General features: G+C 35.4%; 3 protein-coding genes, 1 non-coding gene and 1 pseudogene across 8 annotated transcripts; 3 read left to right on the top strand and 2 right to left on the bottom strand.

Annotated features, from left to right (window-relative positions):
* Positions 1 to 107, bottom strand: LOC148764739 (small nucleolar RNA R71). Its single transcript, XR_016024299.1, has one exon. It is a non-coding gene; the product is annotated as a small nucleolar RNA R71 (small nucleolar RNA).
* An 8,091-nt stretch (positions 108 to 8,198) lies between these two features.
* Positions 8,199 to 11,159, top strand: ABCI18 (non-intrinsic ABC protein 4). Its single transcript, XM_007050192.3, has 3 exons — positions 8,199 to 8,865; positions 9,556 to 9,840; positions 10,854 to 11,159. Exons 1-3 carry the CDS (start codon positions 8,380 to 8,382, stop codon positions 10,917 to 10,919), a joined length of 837 nt encoding a protein of 278 aa, XP_007050254.1. The 5' UTR covers positions 8,199 to 8,379; the 3' UTR covers positions 10,920 to 11,159.
* Positions 11,160 to 12,563: 1,404 nt separating this feature from the next.
* Positions 12,564 to 18,487, bottom strand: CHR8 (chromatin remodeling 8). Its single transcript, XM_018126416.2, has 8 exons — positions 18,287 to 18,487; positions 17,895 to 18,100; positions 17,180 to 17,755; positions 16,591 to 16,990; positions 15,429 to 16,302; positions 14,675 to 15,284; positions 14,023 to 14,499; positions 12,564 to 13,588 (listed from the first exon to the last, which is right to left on the bottom strand). The coding sequence occupies exons 2-8, from the start codon at positions 17,982 to 17,984 to the stop codon at positions 12,929 to 12,931; spliced, it is 3,687 nt and encodes a 1,228-aa protein (XP_017981905.2). The 5' UTR covers positions 17,985 to 18,100; positions 18,287 to 18,487; the 3' UTR covers positions 12,564 to 12,928.
* Positions 18,488 to 18,656: 169 nt separating this feature from the next.
* On the top strand, positions 18,657 to 21,071 carry ABCI19 (P-loop containing nucleoside triphosphate hydrolases superfamily protein). 5 transcript variants are annotated; one of them, XM_088805197.1, is made up of 7 exons: positions 18,663 to 18,897; positions 18,999 to 19,159; positions 19,271 to 19,322; positions 19,415 to 19,551; positions 19,857 to 19,943; positions 20,279 to 20,519; positions 20,832 to 21,071. In XM_088805197.1, the coding sequence occupies exons 1-7, from the start codon at positions 18,723 to 18,725 to the stop codon at positions 20,879 to 20,881; spliced, it is 903 nt and encodes a 300-aa protein (XP_088661323.1). In that variant the 5' UTR covers positions 18,663 to 18,722; the 3' UTR covers positions 20,882 to 21,071. The 5 variants fall into 5 exon arrangements, 4 of the variants coding, with proteins under 4 accessions (XP_088661333.1, XP_088661331.1, XP_088661323.1 ...); XR_001929147.2 differs by having other exon boundaries at positions 18,667 to 18,897; positions 20,279 to 20,643; positions 20,846 to 21,071; XM_088805207.1 differs by lacking the exon at positions 20,832 to 21,071 and having other exon boundaries at positions 18,657 to 18,897; positions 19,870 to 19,943; positions 20,279 to 20,476.
* Positions 21,072 to 22,224: 1,153 nt separating this feature from the next.
* Positions 22,225 to 23,051, top strand: LOC148764738 (uncharacterized; annotated as a pseudogene).
* Positions 23,052 to 24,727: the final 1,676 nt, after the last annotated feature.

Below are 24,727 nucleotides of genomic sequence, written 5' to 3'. Positions count from 1 at the left end.
AAAATGAAGAATGATATTACATCATTCATGCCGCTAAATTCTGAATCATTGTATGAAGCTTGGGAAAGATACAAAGAACTACTTCGACGTTGTCTTCATCATGGTCTCTCAAAGTGGCTTCGGGTGTAGACTTTTTATAATGGTTTGAGTGGGCAGGTTCGAACCACCACTGATGCCGCTATCGGAGAAGCTTTAATAGCAAAATTAATTGATAAGGCATACAATTTGTTAGAGGAGATGGTTGCAAACAACTACCAGTGGCCAACAGAGCGAGCAATGCATAAGAGAGTAATTGGAATTCATGATGTAAATGTTTTTTCGGCATTATCCACTTAGGTAGCTGTACTAACTAAAACTCTTAAATCTTTTGGTATCAATAGTGTGTGAAGTCCTTTTATAGCTTGTGAGTTTGTGGAGATAACCATGCAAGTCATCAGTGTCCAAGCTCAACAAAAACAGTGCAATTTGTAGGTAATCGACAGTAAAATAACCTTTACTCCAACACTTACAACTCAAGGTGGAGGAATCATCACAATTTCTCTTGGGCTAATAATCAAGGTTTGTCTTCAACTCCAAGGCCAAAGGCACCTCTAAGATTTCACCAGCAAGCCAGTGCACATATTTCAAAAAAGAAGCCAGCTGTGGAAGATCTGCTATGGCAATACATGACACAAAATGATAGCATTATACAAAGTCAAACAACTGTCATTAAAGTCGAGTAGTATTAATTCAAAACCTTGAGATTTGGGTTGGTCAACTTGCCAATTTATTAAACAATCGACCTCAAGGAACATTGTCTAGTGATATATAGGTGAATTTAAATAGAGAAGGTAAGGAACAAGTTATGACAATCACCTTGAAGAGTGGAAAAGAGGTTGAACATAGTCTTAGGCAAGCTAATCTTCAAGAGAAGCCTATTAAGAATAAAATGGTGATTGAGACAGGTGACAAGCAAATTCAAGAGTGAAGGCAACTTTACCACCACCACCTTTTCCTCGACGTCTTCAAAAATAAGAGCTTGATAAGCACTTCCAAAAATTTCTCGAGGTATTAAAAAGGCTTCACATCAACATTCTTTTTGCAGAAGCTTTAAAGCAAATGCCATCATATGTAAAGTTTTTGAATGACATATTAACGAAGAAGAAGAAATTGAAGGACTTTAAGACAATTGCACTTACTGAAGAATTTAGCACAATAATCTAGAATAAGCTTCCACTGAAGCTTAAAGACACAGGGAGTTTTTCTATCCCTTGCTTAATTAGTAATTTTAATTTTTAAAAGCTTTGTGTGATTTAAGTGCTGGTATCTTAATTATGCCTTTGTCTATTGCTAGGAGAATTAGACTGCAGGAGATTCAACCTATTACAATCACCTTGCAACTAGTTGACAGAACGATAAGGCACCTATGTGTGGTTATAAAGGATGCCTTGCTTAAGGTTGGAATACTGTACATTCTAGTGGATTTCATTGTACTTTAGATGGAGTAAGATCAAGAGATTCCAATTATACTAGGACTTCTATTCTTAGCCACTGTAAGCGCACTAATAGATGTAAGAGAAGACAAAATAACTTTCAGAGTTGGAGAGGAAGTAGTTGAATTTACTATTTTCAATGCAATTAAGAGTCCTTCAACCATAACTTATTGCTATATAGTGGATGTAGCTGATAAAGGTAAATGTAATCTTACTCCACACCTTACAAGTAAATAAGCATTAATTCTTGAATCAGAGCCACCACCACCACCTCAACTCAAAACTAAACAGTGTTATGATGAGTATGATCCACCATCCTCAGTTAATATTGATTTTAAGGTCGGACAACAAGTGTTACTGACCAAATCAGTCAAGCTCATTCCATGGAAACAAAAATCAAAGTGGTCAAGTCCGTACAAAGTGGTTAAGGTCTATCAGTGTGGTGCAGTTCATATTTGTAGTGTCAAGCCCAACTCTACAATATGTTTATTATGTCATTCTTACATAAGAATGCATGTTTGCTTACTTGGGTACCTCGAAAATCGTTAAAGGACAACAATGTAACAAATAATACAATTAAGTTGAATTAATCCTCGAACTAGTCCAAATAGAGATTTTAAGATGAAATTGAGAATTTTAAAACCCCAAAGTGACTTAAAATGGTGATTTAGAGTTTGAGGATCAATTTGGAGTCAAATTAGAATTTTCATGACCTAGGGGTAAAATGGTCATTTTGCCACCCGAGGTTAAGATGTGAGTATTGGATGAAATTTTTTTACTAAGATTGATCATTTGGAGTATAATTTGAGTTTGAGAAGTGAAAAATTTTAATTTTGGCATTTTTCAGAGGATAAGGGTAAAATAGTCATTTTGCCACCCCATGGGCAAAATTGGAATTTTACACCACCTAACACTTGTCCAGCACATGGATTTTACCCAATATTATCATGGATAATTGAGAAAATTTAAGTGGTGGAGAGAGATTGCTTAATGGGTAAGTATGTCACATGGACCAATGGAATGGTGACATGTGTCAAATTTTCATCCATTTATTATTTGGCTTAAAAATCAGCACAAAATCAGCCCATTTCTCTTCATATGGCCGACCAAAGCAAGAACAAAGGAAGAAAAGAAAGAACAAGAACCCTAGGGTGAAAATTCAAGAGAAAATTGGTGAATTTCAAGTAATCAAGCAATCAAAAGTAAAATTTCTTGATTTTGACTTGTGATCTACCTTTCTCATACATTCTTTTGCATTTTCCATGGTTAAATCACATGATTTCATGATGGGTATCTTGCTGGCTGAACACTTAGAGGGAGGTTTTGATGCTTGATTTGGTTAGATTTCAATGTATTTTAGTGTTTTTAGTTAGTTAGTGATGTGTAGCATGAAAATCAAGCAAGAAAAATTCATGTTCTCCCATCACCCATCATTGACCGAATTCTCCATGTAGAATATTGATGATGATTTTAATTTTATTTCGAGTGATTTGGTTAGGAATTAGTGATTTATGGTGTGAGAATCAAGCTTGAAAAATCATAGTATTGATGCACCCACCATGGCCGAAATTCCCAAGAGAAAATGTGAAGATGATTTTTTCATATTTCAAGTTATTTAATTTGTGTTTGATGATTTGGAGTATTGGGAGAAAAATGGAATTATTTGGAGTTGAATTGGACATATTGACCAATTAATCGAATGATAGATCGAATTAGGCCAATACCGTTTTATTTAAGTACATAATTGAATTTATATTGAACACTATATTTAGATAGTTATCCGAGTATTTCACATCCCATTTCATGCATTAGTATAGAGCTTGAATTGGTTTATAACAATTTAGCACCAATGTAGTAAATGGCTTATTGTGCATTATGTCTATGTGGTGAGCATTCTGGCAAAAGTAAAGAGATAGTATCCGAGGATCAAGAATCGAAGTACTAGAAATTCGACTCTCGAAATAGTGAGTAACCTTATTATCATCTTAATTATCTAAGGTGATTTTTATTCGATTTTGTGATTTTATAGAAAATGAGATAAATGGTAAATCTTTATGTTTTAAAAGTAAAATGTGATTTAATGAAATGATTTTATAAAATTGTCTTGAAATTGAATGATGGTTTTGGAAAATAGAGTAATTGGAGACTATTTGATGTATTATGAATTTATGGTTCTAATTGATTGGCTTATGGCAATATTGGCATGAATGGCTGAATTGGTATTTGTGTTGAAAATGTATAAACTGTTGTTTGCCTTGATAGGCTGGATAATGATAAAATTATCATGTCATGCTGTTGAATTTTTATTGTATGGTGGGTTATAAACTGGTCGTTGCAGTAGACGAGGTTTCGTGGACCAGCCTATTAGAGGGGGCACGGTAACCCTATTATATTCATACCTCAGCATGAGAGGCGCGGATGGATAACTCCTGAGGTTAACACTTTAGAGTTCACTTCACGCCAAACCACCACGTGAGGGTGAACTCAGCCAACGTCAAGGAACGACTATATTTTCAAAATAAAAACATGATTTATGTGTACATAACTTTTTAATAGCCTTGGCGGACTCGGTTGGGATAACCCCCGACCAAGGTATCCCTGATAACTAAGTATAAGAATGATATTGGCACGAGCCAAAGCTTTTAAGAAATTCATAAGCCATGTTGATTACTCGATTTATATGAATTGATTTTATTTGGTTGAAATGAGTTAAAACATGATGAATTACAGTATGTTAAACTATTTTATCTGTCTCTATTTACTCAATTTTAGATATTTTAGATGGTATTTGTTTACTTACTGGGATTATATAATCTCACCACCCTCATTTTCACCCATTTCAGGCTCAAGATAGTCAGTAGATAGCTCACTTTGTTGAGGGCTACAGTTGAACTTGCATCCTCAAAAACTATAGGTTTACTGTTTTTGATACTTTTGGTCGTTCGTGAGCCCACGTGTCACTGTAAATTAAATTTTATACTTTGGTTATCTGTATTACAATATGTATGAATTTATTTAACTTTTACGCTACAAAAATTATTTACCGGTAACTCTATAAATATTGTTTTATAAGAAAATAGAATATTTTATTGAATATTTTTATTATATTCAAATAGTTATAATTTCATTTTAAATGAAGGTTTTAGATGTTATACTTATTTTTGATTATGAATTATGTGTTTTATACTCGCATACTACATTTTTAGCTGGTTTCGAGATTTTTGAGAAAAAATGATCAAAATGTCTCTGTGAGATATTTTATTTTTCTATTGTTTTCATTTGGAAATAGTTTATAATCTCTCAAAACATGATATTTAACAATTGTCGCTCACAGGGGAGGTGAGAAAAACTGATATAAAAGCCTTGTCAGGTTTCGATCAGTATTCCGGACGATGAATGTCTATCGGGACATCACGACGGTTGTCACGGGCTCGAGGAGAGTACCGGCTCATGACATGTAGTGAAGTTACTAGAAAATTCAAATTGAATGGGCAGCGTCTCTAACATTACTAGGGAGGTAAATTGGATCGCCAAAGATCCTCACATATTTTAGTTGGCTACAAAAGGGGTATCATAGTCAAGCTAATGACTATAAAGAAGCATTTCTCGGGAGGCAAGCCAAGCTATATCTTTTTAGATTTAATTGTTATTTTAGTCAATTTTTGTTTTTCGATTTAAATAAGTAGTTCTAACCTCTCCCTAGCTTGTTTGTTGAGTTTGCAGGTTTAGAAAGAATGAAGATAAAGAGGACGAAAATTAGAGCTTTCAATACACTATCACCATTGATAAGGGTGTTTATTTTCCTTATTCTATTTAGCTTATCACATTGAGGACAATGTGCAATCTAAGTTTGGGGGAGGGTTTTATTGTTGATATTTTAGGTTAGTTTATTTTAGCTAAGATTAGATTAATTCACCTAAATTAACTAATTTAAAATAATTAAATAAAATCTACTAATTTCTATGCATTATTAGAAGAACTAAGCTAAATTACTATCAAAATTAAGCCCAAATAACTCTATATCATAAAATTATCAATGATTAACTAAATGTGTTAGTTAAGCGGGTTTGACAAGTTTAAGATACGAAACACGATTATTCTAAACCCAAACTCGTATAACTTTATATTATGTTATCATGTAGTTAGCAAAATTATCAAATCTACAACATGCCTCATTCATCTTTAAGTCAGAGTTAGAGAATTACCAATATTACTATGTAAATGTCTTATATTACTAATTTGAAAGTAATTAATTAGATGCATAGATGTTTATGTAGTTTTTTCTTTAGCAGGATATACCTTATGTCACGAGTTCACATTTACAATCCAAAAAACATGCTTGTAGGTGGAGGAAAGCATATGTTTATATACCTAAGACCCACCCCATCTCTTACTGATGTGAGATCTGTGACATTTTACCCCACTTAATTGTACAATGAGTACATTGCACAAGCTATTTACCCATAGAGGAAAATGACCTTGACATCGGTCTAGGACTACCTCAACCTTTGTAACTCTCATAAAGGTCTCACATTAGTGAAGATTTGAATCTAACATGTTTTTAACCTAAAAAACATGCTTGTTAGGTGGTGGAAAGCCCATGTTTATAGAGCCAAGACCCACTCTATCTCTTAGGGATGTGGGATCCATGACATTTGTCACGAGCCCACATTTTCAACCTAAAAGACATGCTTGATAGGTGGAGAAATACCCATGTTTATATTCTTAAGACTTACCCCATATCTCACTTATATGAGATCCATGACATTTTACCCCACCCAATTATGCAACGCCCTCGTTGTATTAGCTTTTTACTTAGGAAAGGGACCCTTATACCGGTTCGAGTCTACCTCAACCCTTTTATCTTTCATAAGAGTCCCATATCAATGAAAATTTAATTATGCTTTTATATCACTTGTTATGAGCCCACGTTTTCAACCCAAAAACATGCTTGATAAGTGGAGAAAGTTCCACATATATACACTTAAGACTCACCCTCTTTTTTATGGATGTAAAATCTATGACACTTACTTGCTTTAATAAATAAAATTTACCATTTTTAAAAAAAAATTAAATATCCAAATAACCCCCTAAACTACATAAAAAAAAGTCAATTAAAGCCTATCCTTTTATTGCATTCAATTAAGCCCTTAAACTTTTTTTTTGGATCAAATAAGTCATTCTCATTAACTGTTGACTAACTTCCGTTAGTCAATGGTACACTTAGCATTTTTTATGCCACATTATTTGCCACGTTGCATGTTGACATGTTATTTTGATGATATCAATGTCACATGGCAAATGACGTGGCAATAAAACTTGCCATATAAGAATTATGAGTTTACATTTTTACCCTACTGTGTATCCAAAAATAATTGGTTGAGAAATTTCTAAATTTAATAAATTATTCAAGAAGACAAAAAGCAAATCCCTAACTTTCATTGTCCATTGTTGAAAAAAAATTCCATTAAAAACCTTCACATCTATGTTCATATGTTGTAAAAAAGCTTTAGAAGGAGTCAACAGCTTTCATCTTTTGTAATGAGAAATAATTCCTAGAGAATGATTCAATCACCCTTTGGCAACCCCTCGTTTTATCTTTTCCTAAATCTTTCAGGGTCTTTTGTCAATGGAGCTCTCCATTGACTCCAAGGGAACAAAGTGACGACAGAAATCCAAGCTTTCAATTTAAAGATTGAGAGATTTAGTAGAGTGCGAATGCCTTATAAGCCACAAACTTCCTTTATTTGTTTTAACATGGCGGTTCTTGATGGAAGACTTTGCTTAACATTTTATAATCATAATTTTTATCTTAGATGGAAAGCAAAAGCAAGGCAAAGACAAGAAAAGGAAGAACATGTCATGAGGTTGTTATCCTTAAATCCTTAGGATGAAGATAATCCATTTTGGCCTATCTATTTCACATCATCCTTTTGTTTATTTGTTTCACCAGCTTGTGGATTATGTTTTTCCAACCTAAAGAGGCAATTCCACTCAATCTAGGGGCTAAAGATTGAACTTAATGGGATAATGCTTACATTAATTAACTCGTCAATTTGGGATCTAATTTAGGGTTTATTTGATTTTTTGCATCTAAGATAAATTTTTTTTTGTATTTAAGATGATTTAGTTAGTTTTGTTAAAAATCCTATTAGATGATTTAGTTTGTTTAGGCACAAACGATTGTTCTATTAAATTAGAGAAAAATTGAATAGAATAATTAGGCTGTTTTATGACAAACCATATTGCATGATTTATGACATATGATTGGGCAAAAAGAGAAAACATTGTTATTCAACAACATTTTATGTCACGTCATTTATGATGTGGTATTAATAATATCATTGACCAATAGAAGTTAGTCAGCAGTTAAAGGAAAAGACTTATTTGATTTCAAATAAAAATTTAAAAATTTAATTAAACATAATAAAAAGATATGAGTTTAATTGATTTTTTTATATAAATTTTAACAAAAAAAACAAAACTTTCAATTTCAAGACAAGAATAAGGGACTAAAGGGGATAGCTCAAGGGCCCGCGTACCAATAATCCTAGTTGGACCCAAAATCAAAGGTCCAACAGAGCAGAACACACAAGAAAGCCCACGAGCTACGGGACATGGTAAGGTATGGATGGGCACAGGTGCCCAAATGCCCGAAATCGACATTTGGAAAACAGCAGGGATAAAAGAGTAATTGAATATAGCTCCCCCGCCCGGAAAGCGGTTGACATTTCAATCACTCTCTTTGAATCCACGTCTCTCTGCCACCCAAACCTCTCAACATCCGATTATTCCCTGCCACCTCTCACCTCTCTCTCTCCAAATTTTCCCTGAAAAATCTTTCAAAGTTCTTATTTTTTTCCAAAGAAAAAACCCTAATCTTACCCCCCCTCTGCATTTCTGCGACATGTCGTTCGACGAAGAAGAGTCCTTCGAACACACCCTCCTCGTCGTCCGCGAAGTCTCCGTGTACAAAATCCCGCCCCGCTCCACCTCCGGCGGCTACAAATGCGGTGAGTGGCTCCAATCCGACAAGATCTGGACGGGTCGGCTCCGGGTCGTCTCGTGCAAGGACCGTTGCGAGATCCGATTAGAGGATCCCAACTCGGCTGAGCTCTTCGCCGCTTGTTTCGTCCACCCGGGCCAACGCGAGAGCTTCGTCGAGCCCGCCCTCGATTCCTCACGATACTTCGTGCTCAAGATCGAGGACGGGCATGGGAAACACGCGTTTATCGGGCTTGGGTTTAATGAACGGAACGAGGCGTTTGATTTCAACGTGGCGTTGTCCGATCACGAGAAGTATGTTAGAAGAGAAAATGAGAAAGAGACCGGTGAGACGAGTGAGAGTGATTCTCATATTGATATTCATCCCGCTGTTAATCACAGATTGAAGGTATCAATTTTCTAGTATTTTTCTTTTTCGTAGTTTTAAAAGTTCAAATTTGACTGATCTTAGAATGTGGGTTGATTTCTTTTTTTACTGATTTTATCTTATTTTTTGAGCTATTTACGTGAAATTGTTGGGTTACCATTTGATTTCTTATCTTTAATTTAGTATTATAAAAGTTTAAATTTTGATTGATTTGAGAATGTGGGGCCAGGGCAGGTTGTTTTGATTTATTTTATTGTGTTTTTTTGAGCTATTTAAGTGAAATTGTTGGCGTTATGTTTTGAAAGATCATGATTTTATGAATGCGAGCAAAGAAAGATACATAGTTGATTAATTGGTTCCATTTATAATTTAATTTGTATTATAATTTCTAATTTATTTTCTGAATTTGTATTTTGGTATTGATGTCTTAAAGAATCCAAATATTGTGGAGAGATTGTGCAATTTCTTTTGGCCAATGTGCCATGTTTAATAAATAATTTATATACTTATTTTTTTAGGTTCCATCTTTCTGATATTTCATGCTTTACTGATAAATAGTAAATAAGGGTTTTAATTGGGTAGATCGTTTATCATTTGCTGTTCTAAAGAGTGCAATTTAGTCTATTATTTTGTTCATTATTTATGGGTTTTGAATACCGTCTTTGTTTTTATTATAGGTGGATTTTGATCTTATGGTGTTTTGGGTTATAGGAAGGTGAGACCATCCGGATTAATGTGAAGAACAAGCCATCTAGTGGAACTGGCATGCTTTCAGCTGCAGGATTGTCAGGAGGACTTTCAGGTAGTGGAAAGCCTAAGCCTTTGGGCCTAGCCCCACCACCCACTGGTGCAGGAAAAATAAGGTCTCCTCTCCCACCCCCTCCCAACGACCCTGCTACTGCTCGGATGACCTCTACTAGTCAAGGTGTTGGTCTAAGAGCACCCAAGGAAAACGCAAGACGAACTGACCCTTTAACAGATTTTTCTCAACTAGAGGTATGGCAACCTGAAATATGTTTCATGTACTGTACGCAAACTTTGATGTCTTTTTCTGAAGGTTATAGTTTTTGTATTCCCAAATGCATCAGTAGGCTGTTGCCAAAAGAAGATGATCTTTATTCACTGATTGTACTCTTTTTTTTTTTTTTGAGATGACTGTAGTAATGTGTGCTTTGGATGCAGCTCTTGCTTCTCTTGGGAAAAGCATTAGAATTAGTAAAATGGTAATGATGTAGTTTCAAACTATTAGGGCTTGTTATTTACAGAAAGAAAACTTGAAAAATATAAAAAAATATATGGTAGAATATTTACATGTACTGATCAATTGGACAAAGTATTAACTGCTTTTAATAGCGAAGCAGAGTTCTATGCATGTCTTAATCATGGAGGTAATATGTCTGAATGTAGCTTTGCTGGGGAATTGGCATTATAATATATTTTAGAAGACCTTTGTTTCCCTTAATGTATACTCTCTACACCATATGCCTGATTTTTCTTGACTTCTATGCATGTCTTAATCAGGGAGGTAATCTGAATGTAGCATTGATAGGGCATTGGTATTATAATATATTTTAGAAGACCTTTGGTTTCCCTTGATGTATACTCTTTACACCACATGCCTGATTTTTCTTTGTTGGATATAAGTTATACTCAAAGCCCTTGGCAAGCAATGTCATGCCACCATGTCTGCAAGATGGTTCTGCGTGTCCATTGTTTTATAGATGTTATATGTGTTTAGCCGCATTGACTTCTTCTATATTTTAGTGTACTAATTGTGCTGTGCTAAAATCAATGCTTATTGTTCCCTAATCCCTAGTGGTGGAAGAAGCTCTAATGTAAAATGGAATTATGTTTTGGCTTTTTTCATTCTTGGGTGATGTTATGGATGTTTTCTTGGGTATTGTTTACCTGCATGATAAATGTTCAGTATCTTGAAGGTCTGCTGTATTTTCTTAGAAACAGAAACTTGTTTATGGCTGCACATTTAACAACTTTGATGACATTTACAGAGGAATCTTCCTGCTACTGGATCAGGATCTAAGAAGACCACTGCATCAGGATGGGCGGCTTTCTAATTGTGTGAACATTTGTCGAGTATGTAAGATCCTCTGTTTGATGTTTTTGATATTTGAAAGGAAAATGAAGAGAGAAAAAAAAAAGCAAAGAAAGGACAAGGTATCAAATACTTCCAAATGTTTGGAAAATAATGATTCCAAGATCATAATGATATGCCTCTTTTGTCGTACTTGAACGTGTATGATTTTGTCTTTATACTATTTACATATAATGGAGAAATTTCTCATTTTTCTTTTAAATCTAAAGTGAATTGGATGTGTAAATTGATGTCTGACATGTGTCTCCATGGCCGGCCTATCTACAAGGCAAGATACCCCTCCATTTGGACTTTGCTCTGAATATAATTTGCTGATCTAAACAGCTCAACCATCAATCCTGGCCCTTTCCGGTCACCACTGATTTCTAGTGTTTTATGTGTGAATGAACTGTGGATGACTAGTTTGATCTGGTAGGGCCCAAGGCTAGTTTTAGTTTAGAATAGCACCTTGACTTTTCAACTGTGCTTCTTAGAATCTCAAGCTGGTCTCCACTCCCGTTTTGCTAGCAAGAATTAGCAATAGTGACAGGGACTCAGGGAGCTGCTTGCACAAGCATTCACCTTTAAAAGCAAGGGTAAGGGTATTCTACATTTCAGATATTTTAATTTGAATCTTATCCGATTAAATTTTTAAATTGTTATCTGAACTTGTATGGATTATTTATTAAATATTCAATTGAAATAATTTTGTCTGTATATTATTAATAAAAATAAAAATTAATTTATAAAAAAATAAATTAAATTTAAAATTATATTGAGAATAATTAATTAACTTTAATAAATGTTATATTAATTATAAAGAATTTAGAGTAAGATATTGATATTTTTTAAAATTTTAATCAAAATTTCATATAAGTTTATTCTTATGGAAAATGGATAATTTGTTTTAAAAATTATTTTTCGTTGGATACATGAGTTCAATTGTTAGGGTTTCGTTGATATTTTGTTAATTACTTGATGTGGTTATATTTTTCAGATAATTTTATTTTTTTATTAATTTTAAAAATTACATAATATATAAATTATAATTTTTATTTTTAAAATTTTTTCCTATTAAAAAAATATTTTCACTTTTATTTTTTTTCCTTTCAAATGGTTGGTCGGTGACAGTTCTATCGTCGGTTGACCCCCTTTTGGGTCAGATTTTTGGACATACTCCTCTGGGGAGCACTCGACGGTGCTCCCCAAGCAAGGGGAGTCGAATCTCTGATCACGGAGTGGTCGGTCAATGTTCAATGGTCAACTTGAGAGAAAGGGAAAGAGTTAAAAAAAAAAAAATATTTTAGACATTTCATGTTTAGATATTAACATAGTTTATACATTTAGAACAGAGAGTTTATTTTAAAAATTAATTGATTTATGATTAAAAATTAAAAATATATAAATATTTTACTTAAAAATATATAAATAAAAAATAATAAATATAATTAAAAATTATTATTTATAATCAAATTCAGATAATAAAAATCTTAAAATCATTAATTTTACTATTTAAATCTTACCCAAACTCAATTATAAGGTATTCTAATCAATCTTAATTAAAAAGTAAAAATAAAAAATAAAAGAAGCCGAAGGGCGTCAAATGAGTGCATATTGACGAAAATAGTTGAGGAAAAAAATCAATTAAATTATATGCATGCCCCATTAAGGCATAAAAAACGTACATTTTTTCCATGGGTTTCGAGCTAACCATGAACGTCATGTCATGGTCAAGCAAAGCAAAAACCTCAAACAAGTGAAACTCTGCTCTATACGCTGATGTGCTTGTCAAAATGCGCGGCAAACAAGGGCACCAAAAATTTATGGACTAAACTCTCCCCTTTTGTCCATTGTCCCCCTAAATGAAACTGGTCGCAGCTCCAAAGACAAAATTTAAACCACTTGGGTAGGATTGGTGTATGGCCTTAAGAATGAGTTCAAAGGAAGTAAACTATGAGCCCTGTTGAAGCAATAAATCTCTGGATAAACAAATTACTGCTGCCCATACTCTGGCTTTAGAATCCAAACTGATCCATTTGGATCCTTCTCTAGTATAGCAATTTCCTTCAATAGATTCTTAAACAAAGGCAGATTGCTTGGGGGTATTCTGTCTTTAAAGTGATCCACAATGCTCGCTGAATCAGTGCTGCCACCTCTTTGTTGAAGAAATGTACATATCTGACGTATCAATACTTCAGGCTGCACACTGGATACATAAGAAGAAGACCTAGTAGCTCCATTAACTACAGACCTTGCCCTGTTAAAAGAACTTGAAGACAATCCAAACTGCTGTTCCAGCCCAGCACCAACTGCTTCTTCTTGGTTTCCTCGAATTCTAGCTAGCAATTCTGCTGAAGACAATGCCTTCCCCGCAGCTGCCCCAGCTGCTATGCCATTGCTAGACGACTCACCTGGGGGTTTTACTAACTGAGAGTTCAAGGTTGACCCAAATTTCTTACGCACTGCTGATGGTGCACCGGCCGCTCCTGATTTCCCAGTCCAAGTTGGAACAGAAATACTATCATGGCTTCGAAGCATTCGTGACTGGCGTAGTGCTTCTGCTGCTCTTTGTGCCACCTGTGAAGCCTGTTCCTCAAGCCTCACCTTCTCTTCATCATGGGCACTCATGATGGCATCATGGTTCACTGCACTCTGGAGGAAAGAAACAATAGAAAATAAAAAGCAAACCAAAAAAGATCACATTCAACGGTGCATAAGAAGGAAAGGCAAAATTCTTCAGTTATGTGGAAAAAGGTTTTATAAGAATATAATGGATCTAATAAAATCTATTTATCAAAAAAATTTTGTTAAACATGTGCACCAGCAATAGAGAATACTACTCACCATGGTCTCAAAAAGAAAAATTTTAAAAGAAGCAGTTTTCAGATAGCACTACTAAGCAAAGAATGTGCTCTGCTTCGATTTTCCAGATACAACAAAAAAATGTGAAGGAAGTAGTACATTTTACCTTTTTTGTGGATTTAACAAGAAGTTGTAATGCTTTTAAAGAAGCAGTATCCTAAACAAAACAGTGAAACTACCCTTAGATAAAGGAAATCATTATCACAGATAGAGGCACATCTTACATGTATCCCTTGGGCATCAAAAAGGCTCCTCAAAATATTTTTTTCTTCATCTACTTCACCATCACCATGATCATCTTTTTCCTTTTCTTTTCCTTTTCTCTTTGAAAGACCAGTATTTGAGTAATTTCCTTTTCCACTGGCAGTAGGATCAGCATCAGGAACAGCAGCTTTCAACTGTTTCTGCTTATGCTGCTTATCTTTCTGAGCACCTACAATATTTACATCTGCAGACAACTGGCTGAATATATTAGATGTTTCAGTTGATCCATTCTCTCCATCATCATTCAGGGTGAAAAGATCCTTCATATCTCGAGCTTTAAAGAACCTTCTCTGCTGGGGGTTCTTCAATATCTTATTTGTAAGAAAATGCTTGTAAATTTGCCGATGATACACCTTCTCCTCAATTGTTCCACGGGTAATCAATCTATATACAGTTACATCTCTTTTCTGGCCAATACGCCAAGCACGTTCCCTCGCCTGTTATATATGACAGCGATCACAACAACCTTCAAATTGGAATATCAAGCAAAATGCAGCCAGATCCACCACAGGTCTATTTTTGACTATAAATTCATCTGAATTAATGTTTTAGGTATGTTTTGTTATATCTTAAACAATATGTTATTAAAAAGAAGAGTCAGTCAAAAGATACCTGCATGTCTGTCGATGGGTTCCAATCAGGATCAAAGATAATCACCCTGTCTGCACCTGTTAAATTTGTTCCTAAACCACCAACTTTTGTTGTCAGAATGAAAATAAATATATCATCAGAGTTATTGAACTCATCTATTAAGGCCATTCTCTGTTTTACGGGAGTATGTCCATCCATTCTTCGATAGTCATAATCACTAGTAATTAAGAAATTTTCAAGAATGTCAAGCATTTGCTGTGTTTGAGCAAACAAAAGAACACGATGGCCCTGCTCCTTCCAAACCTTGAGCACTTGGGCAACGACTTTCATTTTCCCGCTGCGTTCAGGATTTCCATAGTCTTGATTCTGGCAGGAATGATCTCTCTCAAGCAGGTCAGGGTGGTTGCAGATCTTGCGCATCACATCAATTCCATAAAGAGAATTTCTACTCCCATCCAATATTTGTTCCACCTCTGAGCTAGCAAGAAATGCTCTATAAACAGATCTTTGGTCTGCAGTAAGGCTGCAAAAAAGTACATGTTCTGTCTTTTTAGGCAGTTGGACATTCACATCAGCCTTCATGCGCCGGAGGAGATAAGGCATGATCAAATCACGGAGGACAACAGCACACCTGCACAATATCCAAATTCAGAAATCATTCATAAAGGAAAACAGTCAAAGAATTCAGCATGAAGAAACACAAGGCACTGATGACAACCACTTCTCCCAACTTGCTTAAAACCAACTAAAATTTTCAGAGATACATAGTGTGCACCTGTAGGCTGTGGATACTTGTAATGGTGAAGCATTGGCATATCCACCAACAGATATAGGGACAGCAAACTCTGCCTCAAATACAGGTAAGACACCCAACTTTCCAGGGAAAACAAAATCAAATAATGACCACAGTTCACTAAGCTTGTTCTGAATTGGTGCACCAGTCATTATTATACGGTGAACTGTCTGAAGCTGTTTGCAAACCAGAGTGATTTCAGCATTTGGATTTCGGATTCGATGTCCTTCATCCAGAACTGCATAACCCCATTGTATGTCAAGCAACTTTCCCCCTAGCAACCGGAGTTGCTCATAAGTTGTAATTAGCAACCCAGATTTTGATCTCAAAACTCTATTTATCAAAGAATCCCATTTTTTGCTGCTTTTGGAAGAAAAGTTTCCCTCATAATCGCTGTCAAGTGAACCTTCACTTTCATGATCACTTTCTCCATGAGATTTGGCTTGACTCTTCTCATAAGCAGGATCCTGAGCAGAATCATGTAGTATCTCAATGTGAAATTTTGAATACCATCTCCGTGCCTCCCTTTTCCATTGTCGCAAGAGTGTTACAGGGCAGACAACAATGCTTGGTTCATACATGTTACTGAAGTGTAATGCTCCAAGAAAAGACAAGACCTGGATGGTCTTGCCAAGACCCATTTCATCCCCTATAATCCCACCTGCTCTTTGGCAATGCAGTTCCCACAACCACTGCACTCCCACTTTTTGATAGTCAAAAAGTTTACTAAAAATGGTTTCAGGGATCTTTAGCCCACCTTCAAGTGTAACATAAGGAGGCTCACTATCATCCATATCCTCCCGGTCCTCTTGGTTTTCTTCTTCATCATGGGAAGTCAACTTATCCCTCTCATCTTCTGCACAAATGTAAGAAAAAAATTGATGCAGCAAAAAAAGCTTTCAGCACAGCATATATTCAAGCAACTGTCAGCACATTTTCAGCAGAAAACAGAACAGTTACAACAGTGTTCATCATAAAGATAATGTATCACAACTATCAAGAACAAACATTAGTTCATATATATTTGCTGCCTGTTAAGGGATGATGGTTAAAATGGTAAACTAAGCAAGAAACTTCTTCTTTAAAAGAAATCATGGTAGTCATAGAATACATAGTAACTTAAGCAAGGACAAAGTGAGCATACCTCCCTCTTCCAGATCCCTTTCCTCACGAGAGATGTGCTTTCTCCATTTCTTGTCAGGCAAAGGCCTCTTCTTTTTCCGTTTCAAACCTTTATTCTCCTCTACCTCTTTAGTTTGAGGAAATTTCAAAGGTTTTCTTAACCTTTGAAAAGGAAAGGTGGGTGCATCAAGCTTTGGCAAAGCTTCAGTATCAAGTAGTTTGGTTGATGGGCGAGCTTGTGCAGCCTCTGATATTGACTTTGCAGCTCTAGCAACACTAGAAGAAACAAGAGTATCATTCTCGTCTTCCTCAACAGGTGTGCTGTGCCCATCAGATGTCCCAGGCTGTTGAAGACGACGCTCAAAGCCCTTAAGCTTATGAAAAGGAGTTAAGATTCCCTTCCGCACCAGTTGATCCCTTTCCTAAGCCATAAATATTATAGAGTTAGTAGCCTTCCCTTCCCCCAGCTTTAAACAGAGGGAGGTGATAAACATATACAATTTAAAACTTCAATCACAGGCATAAAAAATAATTATCTAATCCCTTCTCTCTAACTATTTAGTATTATGCAAGCCAATAAGTATCAGACCTAATAACCCTGATTAACTTACCGTTTCTACAAATCCAGCAGATGCCGCGTCCAACACTGCATCAAAATCAACATCATCATTAAAGGAAACTGTTTTCTTCCTCTTTTCTTGATTTTTGCTGGGTCTCTGGATTTCTTTTGACTTTCTTTTTGGTCTAGGCTCTTCCTTCACCAGGTCTTTTATCAACTTGTCATGCTTAATGCCCTCAGATGAACTTTCTACAAGTAAACCAGACAGTTCTTTCTCAAGTTGAGCCTTAGTTTTCTTGAGGCTCTTCAGTCTATCAGTAGCTAGGGCATGCTGAAGGGTCAACTCAAGTGAAGACACATGCATAACACTTTCATCATCCTCTATATTCCCTTTCTCCGTGCTATCATCATCAGCATCATGATCAGCTCGATCATCACCACTCACAACATTTGTCCCCTCTTCAACAGTGGATGCAACAGCATCTATTTCAAATTCTATGGCCCTCAATTTATTCAAGAGTTTTGCTTGGTTGGCTAATGAGGAAGGGTCATTGCTTTCGGACTTTCCAGTAGGTTCCTCCTCAGTGCTCCCTCCTACTTCACTACCATCCCCAGCATTATTTTCCGCCTGTCATTCAACAATTGGCCATTATCAAATATCCACAATATAATAGCACTATTTATAAATGCTAGTAGTAATTCTAATGAAAAATAGAGTCAGATTATAGAGACTAAAGCTGAAAATGAGAGAGAGGTTGAGGTGATACCTTGGCTAAGATATCCCGTTCGATATCCTCAGGATTTGCAGACGTGACCCCCAAACTACTCAACAAGATCCTATCCTCCTCTTCCTCCATCGAATTTGCCTCAGTCTGCCACCTCCAATCTCGTCATATAAACCACCAATTCCACCTACCAAATCAAAATCACAGTAAACTCTTCCTTCAACAACCGTTTCCGCCCCCTAATTTAACTGCAAATAAATTGTACAACTCTGTTAATGATTCGATTAAATCCATTCCTGTTTGACTACTAAGCTAAGCTACTGAGATTCTAACGAGCACGAACAAGGTAATACGCGATATAATTATGATTTTTTATTTGTTTTTTTTCCTTAAATGAAAAAGAAAAACAATTGATAGAAAGCTCATCGTCGTACCTAAAGCTTGCAACTCGAATCGTTGCAATAGGTTTTAAAATTTGTTTCCTTCTTTAACATTAATAACGAGAAATAATCGAGAATTCCATTCTTGAGCCGTCTCTCTCCCTCGCTCCCTCCGGTTTCTCTGTGGCCCCGATACGACCCAAATGGAGGTCGTATTAGCACCTATATTTCTTTTCCTTGTCTTCGTCCGCAAGGAAAAACTCAAGAAGCCAACGTCCGCTTCTAATCAAAGCGCAGCCTCACATCCGCGTTTCGCAACGAATAACGTGTCAAATCAGACACCCGGCACGTGTAGAAAAACTACTGCTTGGAAATGCGGTTCCACCAACTATATACGTGTCAATTTCCTACTGGCTCTATCTCAACAAAGAAGGACATGCCTATATGATCGCCAAAAGCAGCGAGGGCTCCGTGCTACTGCCCCCAAAAAATGGCGGAGCAAGCTTGTTGCAAATCAAGAGAAGAAGAAGGGAATGGAGAATCGAAAGGCATCAGAGTATGTGGCATGCAATTCGCATACGAATTACAGCCTCCGCTGTTCGTCGATTTCGATGTCGACATCGCTCCTGGATCGCGTTGCCTTCTCGTGGGCGCCAACGGATCTGGTAATCTCAATCGCTTCCAATTCATTTCCTTTTCAGTTTTACCTTCTAACCGAAAGAATTTCCTACAAAAAATTCTAAATTATATTTGTCGTTGTGGACAGGGAAGACGACATTGTTGAAAATTTTAGCTGGAAAGCATATGGTTGGTGGAAGAGATGTTGTGAGAGTGCTAAACCGTTCGGCTTTCCATGACACTCAACTTGTTTGTAGTGGCGATTTAGCTTATTTGGGTGGATCTTGGAGTAAAACTATTGGCTCTGCTGTCAGTAAACTTTCCTAAGCGTCTTTTTTTTTTTCCCAAAAGATTTAAATTCACCGTTTTTGTTTAAAACTTATCCTCAAATTGTTGTTTTACCGTGCCAAACATATGCAGGGGGAGGTTCCATTGCAGGGGGACTTCTCTGCAGAACACATGATATTTGGAGGTGGGTGAATTAGGCTCCGTTTGACTGTTGCTTTCGCTATTTGCTTTTTTGTTCAACTTTGAAATTGATTTGTCTAATTTTACTGTTGGCAGTTGAAGGGATTGATCCTGTGAGGAGAGGAAAATTGATTGAGCTGCTTGATATTGATTTGCAATGGCGAATGCATAAGGTATCTGACGGGCAACGGCGACGAGTCCAAATTTGTATGGGTCTTCTTCATCCTTTCCAGGTATTTTGAAGTTATGAATTTGCCATTTTTATATGAGTAATATCACCAGATGAAGCTGCACGCCATGTATGCTTAATACTATGATTCTAAGATTGATATAAATCAACGAGTGGGTGAATGAAATGATGCCTTGTATACAATCTTGTGACAAACAAAACTTCAACTGCCACCCTCCACTTTAAACACAGGAAAACTGTAGATAAATTTTGTGGCTGCTAACCTGCATAATTACTAGTTTTTCTGATTTGTTGTAGCGACTCAAATTTTTTTCTCAGAACTTGAAATTATCTTTTACTTAATTGCAGGTTCTTTTGCTAGATGAGGTTACGGTGGACCTTGATGTTGTTGCGAGGATGGATCTACTTGATTTCTTTAAGGAGGAATGTGAGCAGGTAGTGACTTCTGTTGTGTGTTATAAGGGATAGAAAATGAGGGATTACGTATGAATAGGCTGCTGGAATAGTCATTTATCTACAATATGTTCAGGAAAAGGATATAACTGTTGATATAGCTTTTCAGTATCTGATACATTTCTTTCTGCTACAATTAGTTAAATTGACAATTGCATTTTAATTTATACATTGGCTCACTTATCCAATTGCTATCCACGTGTAGAAAATTGATGTTCTCGTACTGTCCAAGTACTCTCATTGATGATTGCATCATCATTACTAAAACCAGTGTGTACTGCTTCATTCTTTAACTAATATTTACTATTATATTTTAGAGAGGAGCCACAATTGTATATGCAACCCATATCTTTGATGGGTTGGAGACATGGGCAACACATCTGGCTTACATCCAAGATGGTGAATTGAAGAGATCTGAGAAGTTGACAGAAGTTAATGAGTTGAAAAGTTCGGAAAATTTGCTTTCTGTTGTTGAGGCCTGGCTTCGCTCTGAAACCAAGAGTGAGAAAAAGAAACCCATCAAAACCCCTGCCCAAGTCCAGAAGGCCTCGCCCTTTGGTACTTCTCCTTTCATGTCATCCAGGCACATGGCATACTATCGTTGATCTCTCTCAATCCAGCAATTTTTCAATAATTTTTTGAAAATCGAAGCCAGAAATACAAGTGGGGAAAGTTTTCTGAGGTCAGCTACTATTGACGTTTGCTCTACCCACTATAGAATAATATAACTTGTTAGCTCCATCTTGTCTAATTAATAGGGAATAGCCCTTCTCTCTTTGTGGTAATTCTGTTTAAAAATGATAATGGTGAAGCACATGGTCTGTCTTGGGAAAATAGTGTTGTAATTTATCAACCATTTTGGTAATGGAGTCAATGCTGAACAGGTGCTAGCTTCTGGATCTCGATGGCTACACCAGTGAAGCCCTGATCCAACAATCTGACTTCGGCAGATATTGTTTGCATCATCACCATTTTATTAATGGAAAAAGCTTTGAGTACATTGTAAATATATCTTTTTGAGATTTATAATTAGTTGATACAAATGTTTGGGAAAAATTTTGTTTCCTGACTTTTGGTTTGGTACAATCTTGACAAGAAATTTTTTCTTTTTGCAGCTGTAAGTAAACTTTTAGGCCGTAATTTCTTAGTTTTAGTTGGATTGAAGGGATGACTTTCTTAGTTGCAAAATCTTAAGTTATGGTTCTGACTCTTCTTCTTTGCATGATTTGAGAATGATTAGAGTAAATGATAATGCTAGAAATATTAGAAAGTCTACTTACTGATACAAATGGAGATGGGATATGATGAGGCGATCTGACCTGCAGCTAAAACATGAGTGATTTCCCAGAAAACTTCAAATTCCTCGGTTTGATATGCTACTTGATTTCTTTTTCAATACTCTACTCTGCTTGTGTCATCCTCAACTCCTTTCAAAGGGATGCAAGCTAATGGTTATTATTCTTCAAAAAATTAAGGGAAAAATATATCACTTTTTAAGTTTTAATTGAAATTCTAAGCAGGTCCATTAATTTTTGAAAAGAACATTCCTTCTCAAAAGTATAAATATTATTAACAAATAATATTAAAAGATTAAAATATTTTTTATTAATTTAAAAAATTATTATTATATAATTTTTTTAAAAAAATAAAGAGTACTTTCGAAGTTCTCAGTTTATTTTTTTTAAATTAAAAAAAATTAATAAAAATTATATAATAGTAATTTTTAAAATTAATAAATAGTGAAATTGTTCTTTCAATATTATTACGTCATCAAACTAATAAAAATATTAACGGCTAAACTTATGTACTCAGCAAAACATATTTTTTAAAATGAATTGTTTATTTAGAAAATTGTCAATATAAGTTGTAATTATTAATTTTATGAATATCTTGGGATAAAAATATTTTCCTATTTTCTTTTAACTTTGCTTGTACTATAAGAAAGTCTCGCGTTAGAATATTTCCTTATTTACAATTTTCTTTACTTGCACACCAAGTAGGTTTGGGTTTAGTTGACTATTATAATTACTTTACTTACACACCAAATAAGTTTAGGTTTAGTTAACTATTATAAATAGCTCCTTATGTAATTTTTTATTTTGTATCAAGTAGTTTAGTTCTATACATAGATCTTCAACATTTTTTACATGGTATCAAAGTTGTTCTAATCCAAAAAGAACTCTTTAACGCGAATCTCGTATTCTAAAACTTATACTCAAAAAATCGCCACAATATTTTTTTTCTTATATTGATCTGAAACTATATGGCAAAAACCAATTCCATTGTTCCAACCAAACCAATCAATTCCATTGTTCCAATCGTACCAGGCAACCCAACACCACCAATTATTGTCCACCAAGATAATTCTGTGTTTCTTACTAATATTACATTGAATGAGACAAATTACTCATTATGGTTTCAACTCATAAAGATGCGCGTTGGCGCTCAAACAAAACTGGATATCTCACCGGAGAAGAAAAAAAATTTGCACCCCAAAATCCTAATCTTGGAACATGGATTAATAAAGATCACAAAATGAAAAGCTGGCTTATTGACTCAATGAGTCAATCACTAATGCAACGGTTTATTCGTCTTCCCACAACCAATGAGATACAAGAAGCTATATCGAAAATCTTCTATGATGGATTGGATGAGACCTGTATTTTTCTAAGTGGACTTGACTCTAAATTTGATCAGGTCTGTGGAGAAATCTTACGAAAAGATTCAAAACTTGATTTGGAAAGCACGTATACATATGTCAGAAGAGAATATAAACAAAGACAGACAATGGGAGGCTCTCGTCCGAATCTTGAAAACACGGTTATGCTAGCCAACCAAACTCGGCAAGGACCATCGTCTAGCTCCTTCAAAAATTGAAGAAATCAATCAATCAGAAAATTTGACATTCTGGTATGTATTCATTTTGGTGAAGCAAGTCATTCGAAACAATGATGTTATGAAATCATTGGTTATCCTAAGTGGTGGTACTTCATAAAGAAACCTAGAAAGAAGATTGCAAGGAAAGCCATGGTGACATCCACGAAAGAAAATAAATCGAAGCCTACAACAAACGTTACAGACAAATTGTAGCCTACGACAAGCATTGTCCACTCAGGTATGGGTGGTAAGGCATCGGTATTCTCTGCAACTTCTAAGAATAACACATGGATTACTAATACAGGTGCATCTAACCATATGACTAAGGACTTTAGTCAGTTACGAACAATCCTCATTTTTTCTCAATCTATTATCTCCATAGTTAATGGTAGTACATGTCCTATTATCGAATAGGGATTTGTCATATTATCCAATACTCTTACATTGGATACAATTCTTATTATTCCATCCCTTAAATGTAATCTTTTGTCTGTTAGCCAAATTACCTTTACTCTTGATTGCATTGTAACTTTTGGGCCCTTATTTTGCATTGCTCAAGACATTCTGACACGAAATATTCTTGGTTATGGTGTTAAGCGAGACAAACTCTACTATTTGGAGTTAACAGAAAGTGGGAGATAGAAATTCAACAAGGCGAATCTAACTAGTAGCAAAGACAAAGCTCGAGCGACTATATGGTTATGGCACAGAAGATTGGGACATCTTTCTTTCGGTTATTTTAGGAAGTTATAACCACATTTATTTTCAGGTCTGAATGATTTGGATTTTCATTGTGACATTTGCGAACTAGTTAAGAGCCATTGTATTTCTTATCCACCAAGTTTGAGTAAAAGTTCAGAACCTTTTGTGATTATTCAGTCTAATGTTTAGGGTCTTATAAAAATTCCTTCTATTTCTAGAGCTCGTTACTTTGTTACATTTATTGACGAATGTACTAGAATGGTTTGGGTATCTTTGCTTCAAAATAAAAGTGATATATGCACAATATTTCAAAAATTTTATCCTATGGTGGGCACTCATTACTAGAAGTAAATTCGTGCTCTATAAACGGACAATGGTACTAAGTATGATGGATCTCTTGACAAATTTTTGAGCATTCATGGGATTTGTTATCAAACTTTTTGTACGTATAATCCACGGCAAAATGGTTTGGCAGAGAAGAAGAACAGACAGATATTGGAAATGGTTTATGCCTCTCTCTTTGGCATGAATATGCCGCGATTTTATTAGGAAAAAGCTGTAATATCTGTTACCTGCCTTATTAACCAAATACCTTCTCGAGTAATCGACTTTCAAACCCCTCAATAAAAAATGCGATTTTTACTTTCAATTACCCACCTTCTTAATCTTGAACCACGAGTTTTTGGTTGCACTGTATATGTTCACATTTCTAAAAACTTACAAAATAAACTTGATCCATGTGCAAAACGATGTGTCTTTGTTGGCTATTTTGATTTTAGAAAAGGTATAAGTGTTATGGCCTTCAAACCTGTAAATTACATGTAACCTTAGATTTTTTTTTTTTTGTGAATTAGAGCCTCATTATTCAGGGGGAGTTTCTGGACCTTCTCTTCAAGGGGAAAGCTCTAGTGAAGAAAATGTGTTACAACAAGTGGTGGAGGATAGGAGTTTATGAAGTTAGAGAAAACGGATGAACGTTTTGGGAAAAGTATTCAACAAAGTTATGATAATATTCTTGAAATTGAGAATGAGTTAGTTCTTCCTGTAAATGAATCCTGTGATTCTGTCATAGAGTCCTCAGAATTGCCCATGCCTACGCCTACACCATTAACTGAAAAATCAACCCAGAATGTTCTCCCTTAAGTAATTCTGAATCTCATATCTGATGAATCTCATGTAATTTTGAA

This window comes from Theobroma cacao, chromosome 1 (assembly GCF_053813885.1).
Source record: "Theobroma cacao isolate CCN51 chromosome 1, ASM5381388v1, whole genome shotgun sequence".
In the NCBI taxonomy this organism is placed as follows: Eukaryota; Viridiplantae; Streptophyta; class Magnoliopsida; order Malvales; family Malvaceae; genus Theobroma; species Theobroma cacao.
The sequence above is the reverse complement of the archived record's forward strand: the minus strand, read 5'-3'. Positions and strand labels throughout refer to the sequence as shown.